Source organism: Amblyraja radiata, chromosome 30, assembly GCF_010909765.2.
Source record: "Amblyraja radiata isolate CabotCenter1 chromosome 30, sAmbRad1.1.pri, whole genome shotgun sequence".
NCBI lineage: Eukaryota > Metazoa > Chordata > Chondrichthyes > Rajiformes > Rajidae > Amblyraja > Amblyraja radiata.
The window spans coordinates 9,257,921-9,280,031 of NC_045985.1; the positions used below are offsets into that span (position 1 = coordinate 9,257,921).

Sequence of the window (22,111 nt, forward strand, 5' to 3'; positions counted from 1 at the left end):
TCCCCACAGTCATCATGCCATTAAAAACGACAACGAATAAGCTCTGAGCTCTGAACTGCCAAAGGCTATATTATTATTTGTTATTTTCATTATGTTTGTTATTTATTTAACTTTTTTCCCCCCGTTATGTACAATGTTTACATAGTCACATATTCTTTTGTGTTGCAGCAAGTAAGAATTTAATTTACCGTCCGGGACATATGACAATAAAACACTCTTGACTCTTTCATTAACTGGGCGAGTCTTGACCAGAATCTTTGGTCCTGACATCTAGTTTTACTGCTGCGAACGTACCAAGTCTTCCAACCACAAGGTGTCAGTGATTGCAACGAAAAAATCTCGCTGCCCTTATTTTTATGTGTCTTTTTCAGTGCCTGGAGGGGACCAAAGATTATGGAGGGGACTAGACAGGAAGCGACGTCTTTTTCGCAGCAGTAACTTGCAGAAGGTTTGTACATCTTGCCCCCCCCCCTTAACTTGAGATAAATAGAAGTATAAGACAATGGTGTAAAAGCGTTTGGAGTTCCTTGCTGTTGGCGGGTAATTCGGGGGAGGTGGCGGTGGCCGGGTTGAGGTTGGAGGGTCCTAGTTAGACTTGTTCCACGCGGTTGACAGTCAGTGTGGACGGCGTAGCCGGTGAGAAGTGGGGGAGACGGCGAGGGAGAAGGCTAGAGAGAGCTGGCGACCAAGGGTTAGAGCAGGAGGAGGTGTTACATGGAACGTTTGGTCAGGCCGCGTTCCATTCCGAACACCGAGGACATGTCGCCGCGTTCCATTGGAACCCCGGAAGGACAATGTATCCACCCCGTTCCATTGGAACCCCGGGGGGGGACAATGTATCCGCGTTCCATTCCCGAACACCGAGACAATGTATCGACGTTCCATTTCCGAATACCGAGACGGTGCCTCGGCGCCCCTTGTCCCAGCCCCATCCCCGCCGCCGTCTCGCCCACAACCACCGCTCCAGCGATCAACCTGCAGCACTTCCGCGGGCCGGGGCGACATGAGCAGCTGATGCCCCCCCCCCCCCCCCCCCATTCCTCTCCTCTCCCCCATTCCTCCCCTCTCCCCCATTCCTCTCCTCTCCCCCATTCCTCTCCTCTCCCCCATTCCTCCCCTCTCCCCCATTCCTCTCCTCTCCCCCACCCTCCATTTTTCTCCTCTCCCCCCATTCCTCTCCCCCTCGCAACATTACATAAAATACGTTACATATAACAACATCATAAAATACAGATGTACATAAAGTATTCATTAATTCATTCTCTTTCTTTCCCACCCCTTCCGTCCCTCTGTCACTCTCTCCCTCCCTCCCTCTCCCCTCCCTCCCCTCTCCCCACCCTCTCTCCCCATCGTTGCAGGCGGAGGCAGGACCCTTCTCACGAACGATGGCACTGCCCTCACTCTACCTCTCCCCCCACCCGCACAGCGCCCACAACGCCCGGGTGCTGGTGGCCCTGGAGTACGGCGGGCAGAGGGCGAGGTTGGTGGAGACGAGGAGGGGAGCGTCTGCGGGCGACGTGGCCGGGCTGCCGGCGGTGGAGGCAGAGTCTGGCGGGCAGGTGTGGGGCGGCGCGGCGGTATCTCACCTCCTGGCACCGGCGGCGATGAGGGGCTCCTGCGGCGAGGAGGCCGCCCTAGTGCGGCAGTGGACGAGCTACGCCGACATCGAGCTGCTGCCGATCGCCTGCGCATCGACCTTCCCCGCCCCCGGCCTCTTGAAGCACAACAAACAGGTAGGAGAACTTTGCCTGATTTGGGCCTGTCCCACTTACACCAGGTAAGTCACGAATTCTCCCGAGTTTTCCCCTTGATTCAAACTCGCAGAATAATAATAATAATAATAATAAACTTTATTTATAAAGCGCTTTAAACAACCGCAGTTGCCACAAAGTGCTGTACATGAGAACTCATGGACAAAAAGTTATTACAAACCATTAAAAACCGTAAAACGAAGGACTAAAAACAGTAAAAATTAAAAGACATTAAAAGCACTAAGAACAGGAGCAATGTCTCAGCCAGTGTCCAAAGCCAGAGAATAAAAATGAGTTTTTAGGGAGGATTTGAAGATGGACAGTGAGGGGGCCTGTCTGATGTGCAACGGCAAGGTGTTCCAGTGCTGGAGCAGCAACAGAGAAGGCTCTATCCCCTCTGAGCTTCCGCTTAGACCGTGTTACCTCAAGGAGCAGCTGACCTGAGGCACCGGGCAGGAGCATATAGGTGGAGCAGCTCAGAGAGGTAAGGCGGGCCAGCCCATTCAACGATTTGAAAACAAATAAAAGAATTTTAAAATGAACTCGAAAGTGCACTGGGAGCCTGTGAAGGGAGGCCAAAATTGGCGTAATGTGCTCCCTCTTTCGAGTTCCGGTCAAAAGGCGAGTGGCAGCATTTTGAACCAGCTGGAGACGAGTGCGTTACAGTAACCCAGCCTAGATGTAATAAAGGCATGGATTACTGTTTCAAAATGCTGCCGCTCGAGGATGGGCTTCACCTTTGCCAGCTTCCTTAGGTGAAAGAAGCTGGACTAAACCACCGAATGTCCGTAACTAGTCCGTAGGAGGTCGTAGGACTTCGTAGATATATCGTAGAGGCCCGTTATGCCAGCCGTAGGTGCTCAGGGCATCAGGTAAGTCGGGACGTTTTTTCCTGCCCGATAAAAAAATGTCCACGAGTAATAAAATGGTCGGGATGAAAGAAATTGCAACTTTCTACTCGTAAGGAGGGCATCGAAATAGACAATAGGAGCAGGAGTAGGCCATTCAGCCCTTCGAGCCAGCACCGCCATTCAATGTGACCATGGCTGATCATCCCCAATCAGTACCCCGTTCCTGCCTTCTCCACATATCCCCTGACTCCGCTACCTTTAAGAGCCCCATCTAGCTCTCTCTTGAAAGTATCCAGAGAACCGGCCTCCACCGCCCTCTGAGGCGGAGAATTCCACAGACCATCAGGTAAGTCAGGATGTTTACGCGGCCTGATAAAAAATGTCCACGAGTAACAAAATAGCCCCGAGTACCTACGACTGGCACAACGGGCCACTGCGATATATCCACGGACTCCTACGGACTCGTTACGAACATTCTGCGAGTTTGAAAACTTGGGAGAATTCGTGAATAACTCGGGAAAGTAGGACTGGCCCTTAAGGAGGGCATCGAAACAGGCTAGATGCAGGAAGATTGCTCCCGATGTTGGGGAAGTCCAGGACAAGGGGTCACAGCTTAAGGATAAGGGGGAAATCCTTTAAAACCGAGATGAGAAGAACTTTTTTCACACAGAGAGTGGTGAATCTCTGGAACTCTCTGCCACAGAGGGTAGTTGAGGCCAGTTCATTGGCTATATTTAAGAGGGAGTTAGATGTGGCCCTTGTGGCTAAGGGGATCAGAGGGTATGGAGAGAAGGCAGGTACGGGATACTGAGTTGGATGATCAGCCATGATCATATTGAATGGCGGTGCAGGCTCGAAGGGCCGAATGGCCTACTCCTGCACCTAATTTCTATGTTTCTATGTTACTCCCCATATCCCCTGACTCCGCTATCTTTAAGAGCCCCATCTAGCTCTCTCTTGAAATTATCCAGAGAACCGGCCTCCACCGCCCTCTCAGGCAGAGAATTCCACAGACTCACAACTCACTGTGAGAAAAAGTGTTTCCTCGTCACCATTCTAAATGGCTTACCCCTTATTCTTAAACTGTGTGTGGCCCCTGGTTCTGGACTCCCACAACATCGGGAACATGTTTCCTGCCTCTAGCGTGGCCAAACCCTTAATAATCTTACATGTTTCAATAAGATTCCCTCTCATCCTTCTAAACTCCAGAGTATACAAGCCCAGCCGCTCCATTCTCTCAGCATATTCCCGCCATCCCAGGAATTAACCTGCTGAATCTACACTGCGCTCCCTCAATAGCACGAATGTCCTTCCTCAAATTAAAACTGCACACAATACTCCTGGTGTGGTCTCACTAGGGCCCTGTGCCACTGCAGAAGGACCTCTGTGCAGAATATGTACATTCTCCCCGTGACCTGCGTGGGTTTTCTCCGAGATCTTCGGTTTCCTCCCACACTCCAAAGACGTACAGGTTTGTAGGTTTGGTGTAAATGTAAACATTGTCCAGTATAAAATTGCCCATTGCTGAGTGATGCTCCACCTAGAGTTCTTCTGCGTTCGACATCCAGACCCAGATCCAGGATGGCATTTCGAGTCCAGACCCTTCTTCAGACCCGAAACGTAACCCATTCCTTCTCTCCAGAGATGCTGCCTGTCCCGCTGAGTTACTCCAGCACTTTGTGTCCATCTTCAATTTAAACCAGCACCTGCAGTTCCTTCCTACACAAATGTCGGTTGAGTTTGGTATCGAGCAACAGCGTGGAAACAGGCCCTTCGGCCCATCGAATCCACACTGACCGGCGACCCCCCTCTATCGGGAGAGGTTGAGTAGGCTGGGTCTCTATTCCATGGAGCGCAGGAGGATGAGGGGTGATCTTATTGAGGTGTACAAAATCATAAGAGGAAAACATCGGGTAGATGCACAGAGTCTCTTGCCCAGAGTAGGGGAATCGAGGACCAGAGGACATAGGTTGAAGGTGAAGGGGAAAAGATCTAATAGGAATTTGAGGGGTAACTTTTTCACACAGGGTGGTGGGTGTATGGAACAAGCTGCCATGGCTGATCATCCACAATCAGTAACCCGTGCCTGCCTTCTCCCCATATCCCTTGATTCCAAACAAGCTGCCAGAGGAGGTAGTTGAGGCTGGGACTATCCCAACGTTTAAAGAAACAGTTGGACAGGTACATGGATAGGACAGGTTTGGAGAGATACGGACCAAACACAGGCAAGTGGGACCAGTGTGGGCAAGTTGGGCAGAAGGGCCAGTTTCCACGCTGTATCACTCTATGGCTTTAAACTGTGGAACATCCTGGAGAAAACATGGAAACATAGAAAATAGGTGCAGGAGGAGGCCATTCGGCAACTTCGAGCCAGCATCACCATTCATTGTGATCATGGCTGATCATCCACAATCAGTAACCCGTGCCTGCCTTCTCCCCATATCCCTTGATTCCACTAGCCCCTAGAGCTCCATCTAACTCTCTCGTAAATCCATCCAGTGACTTGGCCTCCACCTGCCCTCTGTGGCAGGGAATTCCATAAATTCACAACTCTCTGGGTGAAAAAGTTTTTTCTCACCTCAGTCTTAAATGGCCTCCCCTTTATTCTAAGACTGTGTGTGGCCCCTGGAACATTATCTGTTTATTTATGTGTGTACATATATGGTCTATGGTGTATATATACCATCTCCTCTACTCATCTCCTTGCTACCTTCAGGTAGAAGGTACAGGAGCCCGAAGACTGCAACAACCAGGTTCAGGAATAGCTACTTCCCCTCAGCCATCAGGCTATTAAACTTGGCTCAGCCAAAACTCTGAATATTAATAACCCATTTTCTGTTATTTGCACTTTATCAGTTTATTTATTCATGTGTGTATATATTTATATAATGGTATATGGACACACTGATCTGTTTTGTAGTCAATGCCTACTATGTTCTGTTGTGCTGAAGCAAAGCAAGAATTTCATTGTCCTATCTGGGACACATGACAATAAACTCTCTTGACTCTTGACTTGACTCTTGTTGGTTTAGTGTGTCTGCTCTTCCCCCCCAGGCTGTGGACCGGGCACCGGTGGAGCTGCGGAAGACGCTGAGGTTCCTCGATGACCACCTCAGGTTGAGAACGTACCTGGTGGGTGAGAAGATCACCTTGGCGGACGTTGCCGTGAGCTGTGCCCTGCTACTCCCCTACCAACACGTAAGTCGGCAGTCGGTCGGCGGCGGTCGGTCTTGCCTTCCGGTCGCGAGGTGCCCCCCCCCCCCCCTTTGGAGGGGGTCCCACTACGCAGGGATTCACCCCCCCCCCCCCCCGCACCCCCCAAGGTTACTGCGGGACGTTCTTGCTATTGAGGGAGTGCAGCGTAGGTTCACCAGGTTAATTCCCGGGATGGCGGGACTGTCATATGCTGAGAGAATGGAGCAGCTGGGCTTGTGTACTCTGGAGTTTAGAAGGATGAAACATATAAGATTATTAAGGGTTTGGACACACTAGAGGCAGGAAACTTGTTCCCGATGTTGGGGGAGTTCAGAACCAGGGGCCACAGTTTAAGAATAAGGGGTAAACCATTACCAAAATGAGACGAGGAAACACTTTTTCTCACAGAAAGTTGTGAGTCTGTGGAATTCTCTGCCTCAGAGGGCGGTGGAGGCAGGTTCTAGAAACATTGAAAACATAAAAAGTAGGTGCAGGAGGAGGCCATTCGGCCCTTCGAGCCAGCACCGCCAAGTATCTGGATACTTTCAAGAGAGAGCTAGATAGGGGTCTGAAAGATAGCGGAGTCTGGGAATATGGGGAGAAGGCAGGAACGGGGTTCTGATTGGGGGATGTTCAGCCGTGATCACATTGAATGGCGGTGCTGGCTCGAAGGGCCGAATGGCCTACTCCTGCACCTAGTCCTAACTATTCATACTTAACTATCACTGTATATCATGTTGTCACTTGCGGGCGGAGCACCAAGGAAAATTCCTTGTATGTGAATACTTGGCCATTCATTCATTCATGTCTCTTGTCTCAGCTGGCGAACTTGTAAATGGGATTAAATCACACGCTTTTCGCGTTCAGCCATCTTTGGAGTTTACACCTCTTTGCTCCTTCCCCCCCCTGCAGGTCTTCAATCCCGAGTGCCGAAAGCCGTTCGTAAACGCCAACCGCTGGTTCGAGACGTGCGTGAACCAGCCCGAGTTCAGGAGAGCGCTGGGAGAGGTCAAATTCTGCGACGGACGCCCGCCCACCAGCGGGGAGAAAAGCGCAGGAGAACTCTGCAGAGGTAACTTCATCCCAGCATGCACAACTGGTCAAAGAGCGCGAGAGAGAGGGAGCTCACTGATTTTGGTCTCCTAATTTGAGGAGGACATCCTTGTGATTGTGGCAGTGCAGCGTAGGTTCATGAGATTGATCCCTGGGATGGCGGGACTGTCATATGAGGAAAGATTGAAAAGACTGGGCTTGCATTCACTGGAGTTTAGAAGGATGAGGGGGGGTTCTTATATATAATAATAATAATATAACAATTACAGCACGGAAACAGGCCATCTCGACCCTTCTAGTCTGTGCCGGACACGTATTCTCCCCTAGTCCCATATACCTGCGCTCAGACCATAACCCTCCATTCCTTTCCCGTCCATATAACTATCCAATTTATTTTTAAATGATAAAAACGAACCTGTCTCCACCACCTTCACTGGAAGCTCATTCCACACAGCCACCACTCTCTGAGTAAAGAAGTTCCCCCTCATGTTACCCCTAAACTTCTGTCCCTTAATTCTCAAGTCATGTCCCCTTGTTTGAATCTTCCCTAATCTCAGTGGGAAAAGCATATCCACGTCAACTCTGTCTATCCCTCTCATCATTTTAAAGACCTCTATCAAGTCCCCCCTTAACCTTCTGCGCTCCAAAGAATAAAGCCCTAACTTGTTCAACCTTTCTCTGTAACTTAGTTGCTGAAACCCAGGCAACATTCTAGTAAATCTCCTCTGTACTCTCTCTATTTTGTTGACATCCTTCCTATAATTAGGCGACCAAAATTGTACCCCATACTCCAGAATTGGCCTCACCAATGCCTTGTACAATTTTAACATTACATCCCAACTTCTATACTCAATGCTCTGATTTATAAAGGCCAGCACACCAAAAACTTTCTTTACCACCCTATCTACATGAGATTCCACTTTCAGGGAACTGTGCACAGTTATTCCCAGATCCCTCTGTTCACCTGCATTCTTCAATTCCCTACCATTTACCATGTACGTCCTATTTTGATTTGTCCTGCCAAGATGTAGCACCTCACAGTTATCAGCATTAAACTCCATCTGCCATCTTTCAGTCCACTCTTCCAACTGGCATAAATCTCTCTGTAGACTTTGAAAATCGACTTCATTATCCAGAACCCCACCTATCTTAGTATCATCTGCATACTTACTAATCCAATTTACCACACCATCATCCAGATCATTGATGTACATGACAAACAACAGTGGACCCAACACAGATCCCTGTGGCACCCCACTAGTCACTGGCCTCCAACCTGACAAACAACCATCCACCATTACTCTCTGGCATCTCCCATTCAGCCACTGTTGAATCCATCTTGCTACTCCACCATTAATACCCAACCATTGAACCTTCTTAACCAACCTTCCATGAGGAACCTTGTCAAAGGCCTTACTGAAGTCCATATATACAACACCCACTGCTTTACCCTCATCAATTTCCCGAGTAACCTCTTCAAAAAATTCAAGAAGATTAGTCAAACATGACCTTCCAGGCACAAATCCATGTTGACTGTTCCTAATCAGACCCTGTTTATCCAGATGCTTATATATATTATCTCTAAGTATCCTTTCCATTAATTTGCCCACCACTGACGTCAAACTAACAGGTCTATAATTGCTAGGTTTACTCTTAGACCCCTTTTTAAACAATGGAACAACATGCGCAGTACGCCAATCCTCCGGTACTATTCCCGTTTCTAATGACATTTGAAATATTTCTGTCATAGCCCCTGCTATTTCTACACTAACTTCCCTCAATGTCCTAGGGAATATCCTGTCCGGACCTGGAGACTTATCCACTTTTATATTTCTCAAAAGTGTCAGTACTTCCTCTTCTTTGAATCTCATAGTTTCCATAGCTACTCTACTTGTTTCCCTTACCTCACATAATTCAATATCCTTCTCCTTGGTGAATACCGAAGAAAAGAAATTGTTCAATATCTCCCCCATTTCTTTTGGCTCTGCAGATAGCTGTCCACTCTGACTCTCTAATGGACCAATTTTATCCCTCGTTATCCTTTTGCTATTAATATAGCTGTAGAAACCCTTTGGATTTACTTTCACCTTACTTGCCAAAGCAACCTCATATCTTCTTTTAGCTTTTCTAATTTCTTTCTTAAGATTCTTTTTACATTCTTTATACTCCTCAAGCACCTCATTTACTCCATGCTGCCTATAATTATTGTAGATCTCCCTCTTTTTCAGAACCAAGTGTCCAATTTCCCTTGAAAACCATGGCTCTTTCCAATTTTTACTATTTCCTTTCAACCGAACAGGGACATAAAGATTCTGTACTCTTAAAATTTCACCTTTAAATGTACTCCATTTCTCTTCCACATCTTTCCCATAAAACAAAATGTCCCAATTTACTCCTTTTAAATCCTTTCGCATCTCCTCAAAGTTAGCCTTCCTCCAATCAAAAATCTCAACCCTAGGTCCGGTTCTGACCCTCTCCATAATTATATTGAAACTAATGGTATTGTGATCACTGGTCCCGAACTGTTCCCCAACGCATACCTCTGCCACCTGACCCGTCTCATTTCCTAACAGGAGGTCCAGCACCGCCTCTTCTCTAGTAGGTACTTCTATGTATTGCTGCAAAAAACTATCCTGCACACATTTTACAAACTCCAACCCATCCAGCCCATTTACAGAATGTGTTTCCCAGTCTATGTGTGGAAAATTGAAATCTCCCACAATCACTACCTTGTGCTTACTACTAATATCTGCAATCTCCTTACATATTTGCTCTTCCAATTCTCGCTCCCCATTTGGCGGTCTATAATACACCCCTATAAGTGTTGCTACCCCTTTCCCATTTCTCAGTTCCACCCAAATAGCCTCCCTAGACGAGCCCTCTAATCTATCCTGCCAATGCACTGCTGTAATATCTTCCCTGATAAGCAATGCAACACCTCCACCTCTTGCCCCTCCAATTCTATCACACCTGAAGCAACGAAATCCTGGAATATTTAGTTTCCAATCACAGCCCTCCTGCAACCATGTTTCACTGATCGCCACAACATCATACTTCCAGGTGTCAATCCAGGCTCTGAGTTCATCCACCTTTTTACAATGCTCCTAGCATTAAAATATACACATTTAAGAAACCCACCCTCTCTTATTCTCTGTTTATTGTCTTTTTCTTCTCTCTCCCCTACATTTTGGGTCAGAGTGCTACCATTCTCTGCCTCCTGCCTCACACACTGACTGCTAGCTTTCCCAATTTTAGTCCCTCCACCCAACCATACCTCCCCCCAACCATAACTTATAGAAACATATAAAATTATTAGTCAAGTCAAGTCAAGTTTATTTGTCACATACACATACGAGATGTGCAGTGAAATGAAAGTGGCAATGCTCGCGGACTTTTGTGCAAAAAGACAAACAACCAAACAAACTATAAACACAATCATAACACACATATACTTTTACATAATAAATAATGGAAGGAAAAACGTTCAGTAGAGTTAGTCCCTGGTGAGATAGGCGTTTACAGTCCGAATAGCCTCTGGGAAGAAACTCCTTCTCAACCTCTCCGTTCTCACCGCATGGCAACGGAGGCGTTTGCCTGACCGTAGCAGCTGGAACAGTCCGTTGCAGGAGTGGAAGGGGTCTCTCATGATATTGTTGGCTCTGGAGTTGCACCTCCTGATGTATAGTTCCTGCAGGGGGGCAAGTGAAGTTCCCATAGTGCGTTCGGCCGAACGCACTACTCTCTGCAGAGCCTTCTTGTCCTTGGCAGAGCAATTCCCAAACCAGATGGTAATGTTCCCGGACAAGATGCTTTCCACCGCCGCTGCGTAGAAGCACTGGAGGATCCTCGGAGACACTCTGAATTTCCTCAATTGCCTGAGGTGGTAAAGGCGCTGCCTTGCCTTACTCACGAGTGCTGAGGCGTGTGATGCCCATGTCATATCCTCGGAGATGTGGACTCCCAGATATTTAAAACAGTTCACCCTATCCACAGGATCCCCATTTATCCTCAATGGAGTGTACGTCCTCGGATGATGTGCCCTCCTAAAGTCCATGATCAGCTCCTTCGTTTTTTTGATGTTCAAGAGGAGGCTGTTATCCTGGCACCAGAGTGCTAGATCAGCCACCACCTCAGAGTGCTAGATCAGCCACCTACCGGAATGTGTAGGAAAGATCTGCACATGCTGGTTTAAACTGAAGTTAGACACAAAATGCTGGAGTAACTCCAGTGGGACAAGCAGCATCTCTGGAGAGAAGGAATGGGTGACATTTCGGGTCAAGACCCTTCTTCAGACTGACTGCCAGAACCTCTTCACGCTGAAATCGCGCTCCAAATCCTCCCTTTAATCGCGAGAAAGCCAATTAGACATGCGGGGAAAAGCTCTCCTCCCTCACCATTGCACTGGGTCTTTTCCTTTGTGTTATAACCCGGAATTATTTTGGTTAAGAATACACAAGGCTGCAACCCAACCTTAATCAAAATAATTCACAGTGTGGAGCGCGCTGCGTCTCGCTGAGTTCGCCAATCTGTTTTCACAGCAAATTCCAGTGCCCTAGATAATCCCATTCCCCGCATGTTATCCGTGTTACTAATCCTTGGCTCATTTCTCTCCTCTCCCGCCCCCGCCCTTTTGTCCAGCTGAATGAGTTTACCGGGAACCATCTAGGCTACACCAGTACATCGATGACCCTATGGACGTCCCTGGCCATGTCCTGCCCCGAAAGCAGTGGACAACCCTCAACCGCTTGAGGACAGGTGTCGGACGCTATGGAGTAGCGATGAAGAGGTGGGGCCTCGTGGACAGCGAGCGCCTCCTGCTTGTGTGGGGACCCAACACAGACAGTGGAGCACATCATCACCAGTTGCCCCAAACACCAAATGGTGAACGAGGTCTGATTGACCGGGACGATGACACATTGGCCTGGCTCGCCTCAACGGAGCTACAGGTCAAAAAGACACCCTACAGCAGAAGAAGAAGACACTATCCTACACACACTGGGGACAATTTATACATTTACCAAGCCAATTAACCTACAAAACTGTCCGTCTTTGTGGAGTGTGGGAGGAAAGCGAAGATCTCTGAGAAAACCCACGCAGGTCATGGGGAGAACGTGCAAACTCCGTACAGACAGCGCCGGGGTCTCCGTTCCAGAGTTTACCTTGGTTCCGACCTCTATAACCATTTTCTGGAAAGTATTTCGCTACTATAGTTTATTGTCACATGTGCGGAGGTACAGTGCAAAGCCTTGCTGTTTCATAGAAACATAGAAATTAGGTGCAGGAGTAGGCCATTCGGCCCTTCGAGCCTGCACCGCCATTCAATATGATCATGGCTGATCATCCAACTCAGTATCCCGTACCTGCCTTCTCTCCATACCCTCTGATCCCCTTAGCCACATCTAACTCCCTCTTAAATATAGCCAATGAACTGGCCTCGACTACCCTCTGTGGCAGGGAGTTCCAGAGATTCACCACTCTCTGTGTGAAAAAAGTTCTTCTCATCTCGGTTTTAAAGGATTTCCCCCTTATCCTTAAGCTGTGACCCATTGTCCTCGACTTCCCCAACATTGGGAGCAATCTTCCTGCATCTAGCCTGTCCAACCCCTTAAGAATTTTGTAAGTTTCTATAAGATCCCCTCTCAATCTCCTAAATTCTAGAGAGTATAAACCAAGTCTATCCAGTCTTTCTTCATAAGACAGTCCTGACATCCCAGGAATCAGTCTGGTGAACCTTCTCTGCACTCCCTCTATGGCAATAATGTCCTTCCTCAGATTTGGAGACCAAAACTGTACGCAATACTCCAGGTGTGGTCTCACCAAGACCCTGTACAACTGCAGTAGAACCTCCCTGCTCCTATACTCAAATCCTTTTGCTGTTTCATGCTATCTAGTCTGCAGAAAGACAAATCAAGACCACAATCAAACCATTCGCAGTGTGCAGACACAGGCCAAAGGGAATAACCTTCAGTGCAAGATAAAGTCTGATTGAAGATAGTCTGGGGGTCTCCAATTAAGGCAGATTGCAGCTCACCACTGCTCCTTGGTTGTAATAGGATGGTTCAGTTGCCTGATAACCACTGGGAAGAAACTGTCCCTGAATCCGGAGGTGTGCGCCCCCAACCCCCTGCACCTCCTGCCCGATGGGGGAGGGGAGAAGAGGGAGCGACCGGGGTGTGACTCGTCTCCGACCATGCTGCTGGCCTTGCCGAGGCAGCGTGAAGTGTAGAAGGAGTCAATGGAAGGGAGGGAGGGTGGTTTGTGTGATGGTCTAGGCTGAGTCCACAATTCTCTGCAGTTTCTTGCGGGTCTTGGATGGAGCTGTTCCCGAAACATTATAAGAACCATCCAAATTTGCATTTGTGAATTTTTATTTTTCCATGCAGACAAGTTGTACAACATGGTTCCAGTGCTTGTTCAAAAAACGTGCAAACAGGTTAAATTGGCATTAACGTTTTGGTACATCGTTCCATTCCACAAAATGCAAGCTAAAGACATGCACAATAATATTCTGATCATCTAATATCGAATCACAGAATGACACCACTATGCTTTTGATTTCCTCTTAATCCAATTATTTTTTTTAACACAAGTATCTGCAGATGTTGGTTTCCCACAATAAAAAGACCCGAAGTGCTGGAGCAAGTCAGTTGGCCAGGCAGCAGCTCTGGAGGACATGGAGACATTTGGGGTCAAGACCCTTCTTCAGATGCTGTGGAGACAGCAGCCAGAGTCGGGATTGAACCCGGTTCTCTGACGCTATAGGCAGCAAGTCTACCGTTGCACCACCATGCCGCCCCACTAAAGCTACCATGGTCGAATATGAGGTGCTGTTCCTCATGTTTGCCTGGGAGCACTCTTTGGCCGTGGAAGAGGCGCAGAACAGAAAGATGGCTATGGGAATGGGAAGGGAGAGGTGGAACGTTTTGCAAGGGATAGCCAGTTAACCAAACTGCTCATCTTTAGGGAATAAGGAGGAAAGGTGTGAAGCTGTGGGGAAGCACAAGAGATCATGGAGAGAAAATATCACCTCAACATAGAGGTCAGAATCAAACTCATGTCCGTGGAGCTGAAAGATCGCACCTCCTTGCCCCTCTGCGGAATGATCAGTAATATCTAACACCACAGATTATCAGGGGAGCCGAGTTTTTCCCATCTTTATTTAACCCAGGGTTAAAGAAGGGAAAGACTCTGCCCTTGAAAGTTTGGTTGAAGGTGTAGAGAAGGGTCATGTTGTCCGCATTGTAAAATGACACCTGACCTCCCTCGTGGTCCAGGTACACGCCAATGTTACAGGGTTTCACCTTGATGGCGAGAGGGGTCCTTGGGGAGGTGAGGGCCACATAGGAGTTCCCATACACAAGGCACATGATACAATATCCCATGTCGGGTTGAAGGGTGATGTGGCCTTTCCTCTCGGCAGATTCCTCGGCCACTCCCAGCTCCCACCAGGTCTTCGTCCCCACCTCGACCTCCCAGTAGTGTTTCCCCGCAGAGAACCCCTCGGAGGCCAGGACAGAGGACCTGCGATCGAACCTCCCCGGAGTGTCGGGCACCTCCTTGCCTTGGTCTCCGAGTCTCACGCTGGTCAGGTCCTCAGACAGAACGAGGTAGGGGTGGGCCGTGTTGGGATCCAGCGTCAGGGAAACAGGAGCTGGCAGAGACATGAAAGTAACATTGGCAGTCACATTTAAGGACATGGAGCCGGGGCCTAACATCGCCCGGCGTGGCTTAAACGGCCTCAGGACTTACCATCGCCCGCCGGGGGCTTTAACATCGGAGCCCCAGTTCGCCTAGACACTGCAGTTGGACTGCTGGACCACGGGAGAAGGAACAAAGGGAAGAGATAAAGACTTTGCCTTCCATCACAGTGAGGAGATGTTGGAGACTCACTGTGATGGATGTTTGTGTTAAGTGTGGGTCTTGGATTGTTTTGTAATGTAAAAAACTGTAGAAATGAAATTTCATTCAAACCTAGGTTTGAATGACAATAAATAGCATTCCATTCTATTAGAGTATTTCACTGTGTGAAAAATGTTTTTCCCATCTCGGTCCTAAAAGATTTCTCCCTTATCCTTAAACTGTGACCCCTTGTTCTGGATTTCCCCAACATCGGGAACAATCTTCCTGCATCTAGCCTGTCCAACCCCTTAAGAATTTTGTACGTTTCTATAAGATCCCCCCTCAATCTTCTAAATTCTAGCAAGTACAAGTCATAGTGTAGTGCCCATAGTACAGAGGCAAATAAATAAATGATGGGTCTTTGTCCCAAACATTATGCAGGGCACTGTGCCTGCCTCAACTACCTGTTGTGGCAGTTCCTTCCATATGCCATGTGTGAAAAAGTTGCTCCTCAGGTTCCAATCTTACCCCTCTCACCTTAAACCAGGGGTGGGCAACCTACGGCCCCCGGGCCGAATGTGGCCCGTAACCCGATAACATCTGGCCCGCAGGCAGATTTTTTCTCCCGTAATCATCCGGCCCACCGAGCGCACGACCGAGCTCTGGCTGTACCGCATCCTGCGCAAAGCCGCTGACCTCCCTACCATCAAGGGGATCTACCACAGTCGCTGCCTCAAAAAGGCTGGCAGCATCATCAGCGCACGGCCCCGCACCCTCTGTGAACATGTTTAAGAAAGAACTGCAGATGTAGACAACTGTAGACAAAACATGCTGGAAAAACTCAGCGGTGAGAGATGCAAGGATTATAGTATCAGCTTTGTCATGTAAAGATCAGAAAACTAAGAGCTTTACCTGGTTTAATAACATCAGCCATTTCTCTCCAGAGTTTGTATTGGAAAGGCCCACCGACTTTATCGATAGATAAGGCGGTGTCTACTAATGGTAGAGTTTCCTCCCTAGAAATAAACCTGCAAGTTTCAAACAATTAGTTATAACTTCACCATCAATTGCTTTCTGAACTATTTTATCAATGCTTCAGTGAAGGACAAGTCCTACCTCCTCTCCCGACATGTTTCCGCCTGAAAGAAAATGGAAAGAAAGATGCGTTAATTAATTAAAGACGACCATCTTTATTAAACCAGAAGGTACACAAAATTGCTGGAGAAACTCAGCGGGTGCAGCAGCATCTATGGAGCGAAGGAAATAGGCGAAGTTTCGGGCCGAAACCCTTCTTCAGACCTTTATTAAACCAGATAAGGTTTTCCTTACTGGTTACTACAAAATCAACTCAAACACTGCTTGTGAGCCATTTAAAAAGTGAGGTAAATCTAGCTATGAGATTTTTTTGGTTATTGCAAATTTAAGATACCAAAAATAGACACAAAAATCTGGAGTAACTCAGCGGGACAGGCAGCATGTCTGGAGAGAAGGAATGGGTGACGTTTTGGGTCGAGACCCTTCTGATATCAAAGGCTGGCATGTAACATTGTTCAGCGGGGTGGGAGATTGCAACCTTCACGTGGTCCACCCTGTTTCGACGAATGCAATCAACCTGGCGTGCACAATCATATAAGATCAAATAGAACAAGTTGTCCTACAACTTTAGGCTGTGCACGCCAAAGGCAAGAGAAATACATTGTTCAGCAATGTTGCCCAAGTGTCACAAGAAACAAATATTTGTCAATTTCGATGACTACCCACAGTGAGACTGATCTTAAGAGACAATGGATGTGTGATTGCTGCACGGAGTTTACATGGAAACATTTTTTTTCCTGCAGACTGTTCTTTGCAGGCCAACTTTTTTTCTTCCACTTGTCAATTTCCAAAGTAACTTAAGTATTTCTCTGTTTTTTGATCGAAATCTCATTCGGACCATGTAATGTGAATAATGTTGCAGAATTTATCACTCGTTTTATGTCTAATTCATTTTACGGAAATCAGCAGTACAGCAGAAGCACATGCAGAAACAACTAATTGCAGCGGGTACACAAAATTGCTGGGGAAACTCAGCGGGTGCAGCAGCATCTATGGAGCGAAGGAAATAGGCGACGTTTCGGGCCGAAACCCTTCTTCAGACTGATGGGGGGTGGGTGGGGGGGGGGGGGGGGAGGGAGAAAGAAGGAAAAGGGGAGGAGGAGGAGGAGCCCGAGGGCGGGCGGATGGGAGGGTGGGAGGAGACAGCTAGAGGGTTAAGGAAGGGGAGGAGACAGCAAGGGCTAGCAAAATTGGGAGAATTCAATGTTAATGCCATACGGACGCAAGGTCCCCAGACGGAATATGAGGTGCTGTTCCTCCAATTTCCGCTGTTGCTCACTCTGGCAATGGAGGAGACCCAGGACAGAGAGGTCGGATTGGGAATGGGAGGGGGAGTTGAAGTGCTGAGCCACCGGGAGTTCAGGTAGGTTATTGCGGACTGAGCGGAGGTGTTCGGCAAAACGATCGCCCAACCTACGCTTGGTCTCCCCGATGTAAATCAGCTGACATCTAGAGCAGCGGTTGCAGTAGATGAGGTTGGAGGAGATACAGGTGAACCTTTGTCGCACCTGGAACGACTGCTTGGGTCCTTGAATGGAGTCGAGGGGGAATTGGAGGAACAGCACCTCATATTCCGTCTGGGGACCTTGCGTCCGTATGGCATTAACATTGAATTCTCCCAATTTTGCTAGCCCTTGCTGTCTCCTCCCCTTCCTTAACCCTCTAGCTCTCCTCCCACCCTCCCATCCGCCCGCCCTCGGGCTCCTCCTCCTCCTCCCCGTTTCCTTCTTTCTCCCCCCCCCCCCCCACCCCCCATCAGTCTGAAGAAGGGTTTCGGCCCGAAACATCGCCTATTTCCTTCGCTCCATAGATGCTGCTGCACCCGCTGAGTTTCCCCAGCAATTTTGTGTACCCTCGATATTCCAGCATCTGCAGTTCCCTTTTGAACACGACAACTAATTGCAGATGCTGGTTGACAGCGAAGATAGACACAAAGTGCAGGAGTAACACAGCGGGTCAGGGAGCATGTCTGGAGAACATGGATAGGTGACATAGAGATGCTGCCTGGCTCGCTGAGTTACTCCAGCACATTGTGGTCTATCTTTAGCAGAACTACTTGTGGTGTTTGGAAAGTGACTGTGACTGATTAGTACGGTATACAAAAATGCTGGAGAAACTCAGCGGGTGAGGAAGCATCTAGGGAGCGAAGGAAATAGGCAACGTTTCAGGTCTCGACCCTATGTCCAGGGTAATGGGCAGAAGGCAGGAGAATGAGGTTGAGAGGGAAAGATAGGTCAGCTACGATCAGTCTGAGGAAGGGTCTCGCCCCCGAAACGTCACCCATCCCTTCCCTCCAGAGATGCTGCCTGTCCCGCTGAGTTACTCCATCCAACATTTTGTGTCTGATCAGCCGCGATTGAATCTTAAGGGGTTGGACAGGCTAGATGCAGGAAGATTGCTCCCGATGTTGGGGAAGTCCAGGACAAGGGGTCACAGCTTAAGGATAAGGGGGAAATCCTTTAAAACCGAGATGAGAAGAACTTTTTTCACACAGAGAGTGGTGAATCTCTGGAACTCCCTGCCACAGAGGGTAGTCGAGGCCAGTTCATTGGCTATATTTAAGAGGGAGTTAGATGTGGCCCTTGTGGCTAAGGGGATCAGAGGGTATGGAGAGAAGGCAGGTACGGGATACTGAGTTGGATGATCAGCCATGATCATATTGAATGGCGGTGCAGGCTCGAAGGGCCGAATGACCTACTCCTGCACCTAATTTCTATGTTTCTATGTTTCTATGAATGCCGGAGTAGACTTGATGGGCCGAACGGCCTAATTCTGCTCCTGTAACTCATGAATGTATCTTATGAACTATGGGAGGCCACACGGTCACGGGGTGGATGGGCAGACGCCTGTGGTGGGACTCGAACCGGGGCCGCAGGAGGAGCGAGTCAGGCAACATCGCCGCCGTGTGGAGGCCAAAAGCAGCAACTCTCCCAACATTTCTTTTGCGGCCTAAACTTTAAAGTCCTTCCTGTTGTAGTTGCAGCACCTCACCTTCAGAAATGTCACTCCGTCGTGTTCCCCCATTTGCTTCTGTAGCTTGGAGAGTTCTCTCTGAACGGAGCTTAAATACTTGTCAATGACTGCGACATTTCCCTCCATGGCGTCTAGGATCCTCTGCTCCTGTTCCCTGACCTCTCTGTTCAAACTCTGCTCCTTCTCCCGGAGACTCTGGTAAATTTTCGTGAAATCTGCCGAGACCAGCGACTGCAAACTGCGCGACTGTTCCTGCAAAAAGTGAAGGATTAACGTGATAAACTGCAGGGGGATTGCGGGGACGAAACTGAAGCGGGACTTCACCTGCCTACCTTGACTCCAGAAATCCGCTGAATCTGCGCCAGTCTTACACTCAGCGCCGCCACTTTCTTCGCTGTGAGAGAGTCGAAGGAAGTCTTGACCCGGTCCTTGAAAACCCAAAAAAGGATTAACACCACAATATGCCGTAAAAACACAAGAACGTAATCAGATGTTAAGTTTCAGAAGGAACTGCAGATGCTGGGGAAATCGATGGTAGACAAAATTGCTGGAGAAACTCAGCGGGTGAGGCAGCATCTGTGGAGTGAAGGAATAAAATAGGCGATGTTCTGAAGAAGGGTCGCGACCCAAAACATCACCTATTCCTTCGCTCCATAGATGCTGCCTGACCCGCTGAGTTTCACCACATGTTAAAACCGGTTTGCTTTTAGTTACCTTGTAGAATTCAACAGCTTCTTTGACCGGCATGAAGCTGTGAGACTTGTGTTCCCTCGCATCTCTGCAGACCAGGCAGACCAGTTTCTGGTCAGTTTCGCAGAACAGCTTGAGTTCTTCCTGATGTTCCTCGCAGAGGTGTTGATTTCCCGTCGCTTTGGGCTTCGCGTTCAATGTCCGGGTCTTCTGGGCCAGGTTTGCCAAGGCCCAGTTTGTGCTGAAGTTTTTCTCTTCAAACTCTTCCCGACATTCTGGGCAGGATTTTTTATTCGACTCTTCCCAGTACAGCGTGATGCAGCGGCGACAGAAGGTGTGCCCGCAGTCCAGTGATACCGGCTCCGTGAAGAAATCCAGGCAGACGGAACAATTCAAATCCTCCGTGAAGCTGTCGGTTTGAAATAGTTGGGAGGCCATGTTTGCATTCGCTTCCTGTTGCAGCCGACTTTCACTTTGCAATGAAGATTCAAGAGAATTTATTGTCATGTGTCACAATGAAATTCTTGCTTTGCTTCAGCACAACAGAACATTGCAGGGATAAATAATACAGAACAGATAAGTGTGTCCATATATCATTGAATATATATATATATATATATATAGCCATCCGGCTATTAAACTCAACTCCAAAAAAATCTGAACTTTAATTAGCCTACTGCACTTTAAATGCTTATTTATGTGTGTGTGTATATATATGGAAAAACCAAAGGTAGACAAAACATGCTGGAAAAACTCAGCGGTGAGAGATGCAAGGATTATAGTATCAGCTTTGTCATGTAAAGATCAGAAAACATAGACTGTGGTAGATCCCCTCGATGGTAGGGAGGTCAGAGCCGATGATGGTCTTTGGCTAACACATTCATAGTAGCCGGTGGGGTTTTTTATTGTTCCTTCAGGGTAGATAAGGTGGTAAAAAAAAAAGATTTTGGCGCGTTGGCCTTTGTCATTCAGAATATTGAGTGCCTAGTACTGGGTGATCCAGGACTAGAGGGTGAGAGCTACAGGGAGAGGTTAAGTAGGCTGGGTCTCTATTCCATCAAGGATGAGGTGAGATCTTATAGAGGTCTACAACATCGTGAGAGGAATTTATTTTTTATTTTATTTATTTATTTATTCAGAACAAGTAAAGACATTAATAGTAACAAAATCGAAATTATCAAACAATTGGACATTACAATCAATATTTACAAAGCAATGAAAAGAACAAAAGCAAAGTTCCAATGTCTGTACAAGCTCGAAAAGAAGAAGAATAACTTATTAAATCTCACCCCTTTTCCCCAACACTTCTACCATATTTAAAAATCAATTAATTAATAATAATAATACTACCCTAAGCAATTTCCCATAATACCTACAGACATATATATACATACAACTATTATGTACATACAAACTTCATATCTGAAGTACCCAAACATAAGTAAACAATAGTAAAGCAATAGATAAACATTAACGCCCACTTGTCAACCATCCCCTCCATCCCTGTACCCCTTGAGAATTATTTTTTTATATATCATTTTAAAATGATTCATGTTTGTGCATTGCTTCAATTCCCCGTTCAATTTATTCCACACTCTTACTCCACAAACCGAAATACAAAAGGTTTTTCTAGTCGTAAGGACTCTTTGTTTCTTAAAGTTAAATATTCCTCTTAAATTGTAACCCCCCACACGCTCGTTAAATAATTTTTGAATGTTTCCAGGTAAATTTTTATTTTTGGCCCTAAACATTATCTGAGCTGTTTTGAATGTAACCAAATCTTCTAATTTTAATAATTTTGACTCTAAAAATAATGGATTCGTATGACCCAGGTACTTAGCATTATGGATAATACGAATTGCTCTTTTTTGCATCATGTTTAATGAGTGTATCGAATTTTTATAGTTATTACACCAGATTTCTGCACAATAATTTAAGTAGGGTAAAATTAATGAACAATAAAGAATACGGAGTGATTTGTAATCCAGGGCTTGCTTGGCTTTGTATAATACAGAGATACTTTTTGACAATTTTAATTTTACATGTTTAATATGTGATTTCCAGCTTATTTTATCGTCAATTATAACCCCAAGAAATTTATTTTCATGCACTCTTTCAACTTCCACCCCATTTATCTTTATACTTACTAGTGTATTTATTCTACAATTACCAAATAACATTATTTTAGTTTTACTCAGAATTAATGATGCACAGGGTCTCTTACCCAGAGTAGGGGAACTGAGGACCAGAGGACATATTTTCAAGGTGAAGGGGAAAAGATTTGACAGGAATCCGAGGGGTAATTTTTTCACACAGGTGGGTGTATGGAACAAGCTGCCACAGGAGGTAGTTGAGGCTGGGACTATCCCATAGTTTAAGAAACAGTGGGACAGGTTTGGAGGGTTATGGACCAAGCGCAGGCAAGTGGGACTTGGGTAGCTGCAACATTGTTGGCCGGTGTGGGCGAGTTGGGCCGAAGGGCCTGTTTCCACACTGTATCACTCTATGACTCTATGATTGTTTCCCTGAACACCTCAGCCCAGTCCGCCTGGTCCTATCCGATCTCCCGGTCGCCAAACACTTTAACTCCCCCTCCCATTCCCACACTGACCTTTCTGTCCTGGGCCTCCTCCACTGTCAGAGTGAGGCCAAACGCAGATTGGA

General features: G+C 47.2%; 2 protein-coding genes across 3 annotated transcripts; one reads left to right on the forward strand and one right to left on the reverse strand.

Moving 5' to 3' along the window:
• The first annotated feature begins 400 nt into the window (after window positions 1-400).
• Window positions 401-12,839, forward strand: LOC116989943 (elongation factor 1-gamma-like). The gene is made up of 5 exons (XM_033047497.1): window positions 401-448; window positions 1,359-1,733; window positions 5,657-5,800; window positions 6,710-6,869; window positions 12,742-12,839. The coding sequence occupies exons 2-5, from the start codon at window positions 1,386-1,388 to the stop codon at window positions 12,837-12,839; spliced, it is 750 nt and encodes a 249-aa protein (XP_032903388.1). The 5' UTR covers window positions 401-448; window positions 1,359-1,385.
• Window positions 12,840-13,200: 361 nt separating this feature from the next.
• Window positions 13,201-20,012, reverse strand: LOC116989850 (zinc-binding protein A33-like). 2 transcript variants are annotated; one of them, XM_033047417.1, is made up of 7 exons: window positions 19,472-20,012; window positions 19,090-19,185; window positions 18,776-19,009; window positions 15,806-15,828; window positions 15,602-15,717; window positions 13,797-14,501; window positions 13,201-13,307 (listed from the first exon to the last, which is right to left on the reverse strand). In XM_033047417.1, the coding sequence occupies exons 1-6, from the start codon at window positions 19,952-19,954 to the stop codon at window positions 13,954-13,956; spliced, it is 1,500 nt and encodes a 499-aa protein (XP_032903308.1). In that variant the 5' UTR covers window positions 19,955-20,012; the 3' UTR covers window positions 13,201-13,307; window positions 13,797-13,953. The 2 variants fall into 2 exon arrangements, with proteins under 2 accessions (XP_032903308.1, XP_032903309.1); XM_033047418.1 differs by lacking the exon at window positions 19,090-19,185.
• Between the last annotated feature and the right edge of the window lie 2,099 nt (window positions 20,013-22,111).

Coding starts and splice junctions, on each gene's coding strand:
- LOC116989943 (XM_033047497.1), top strand. CDS start 1,386: ATGGCACTGCCCTCACTCTACCTCTCCCCCCACCCGCACAGCGCCCAC. Junction 1,734..5,656: donor TCTTGAAGCACAACAAACAG/GTAGGAGAACTT, acceptor CTTCCCCCCCAG/GCTGTGGACCGGGCACCGGT. Junction 5,801..6,709: donor TGCTACTCCCCTACCAACAC/GTAAGTCGGCAG, acceptor CCCCCCCTGCAG/GTCTTCAATCCCGAGTGCCG.
- LOC116989850 (XM_033047417.1), bottom strand. CDS start 19,954: ATGACAATAAATTCTCTTGAATCTTCATTGCAAAGTGAAAGTCGGCTG. Junction 19,010..19,089: donor AGCGGATTTCTGGAGTCAAG/GTAGGCAGGTGA, acceptor CACTTTTTGCAG/GAACAGTCGCGCAGTTTGCA. Junction 15,829..18,775: donor ACGGAGTGACATTTCTGAAG/GTGAGGTGCTGC, acceptor ATTTTCTTTCAG/GCGGAAACATGTCGGGAGAG.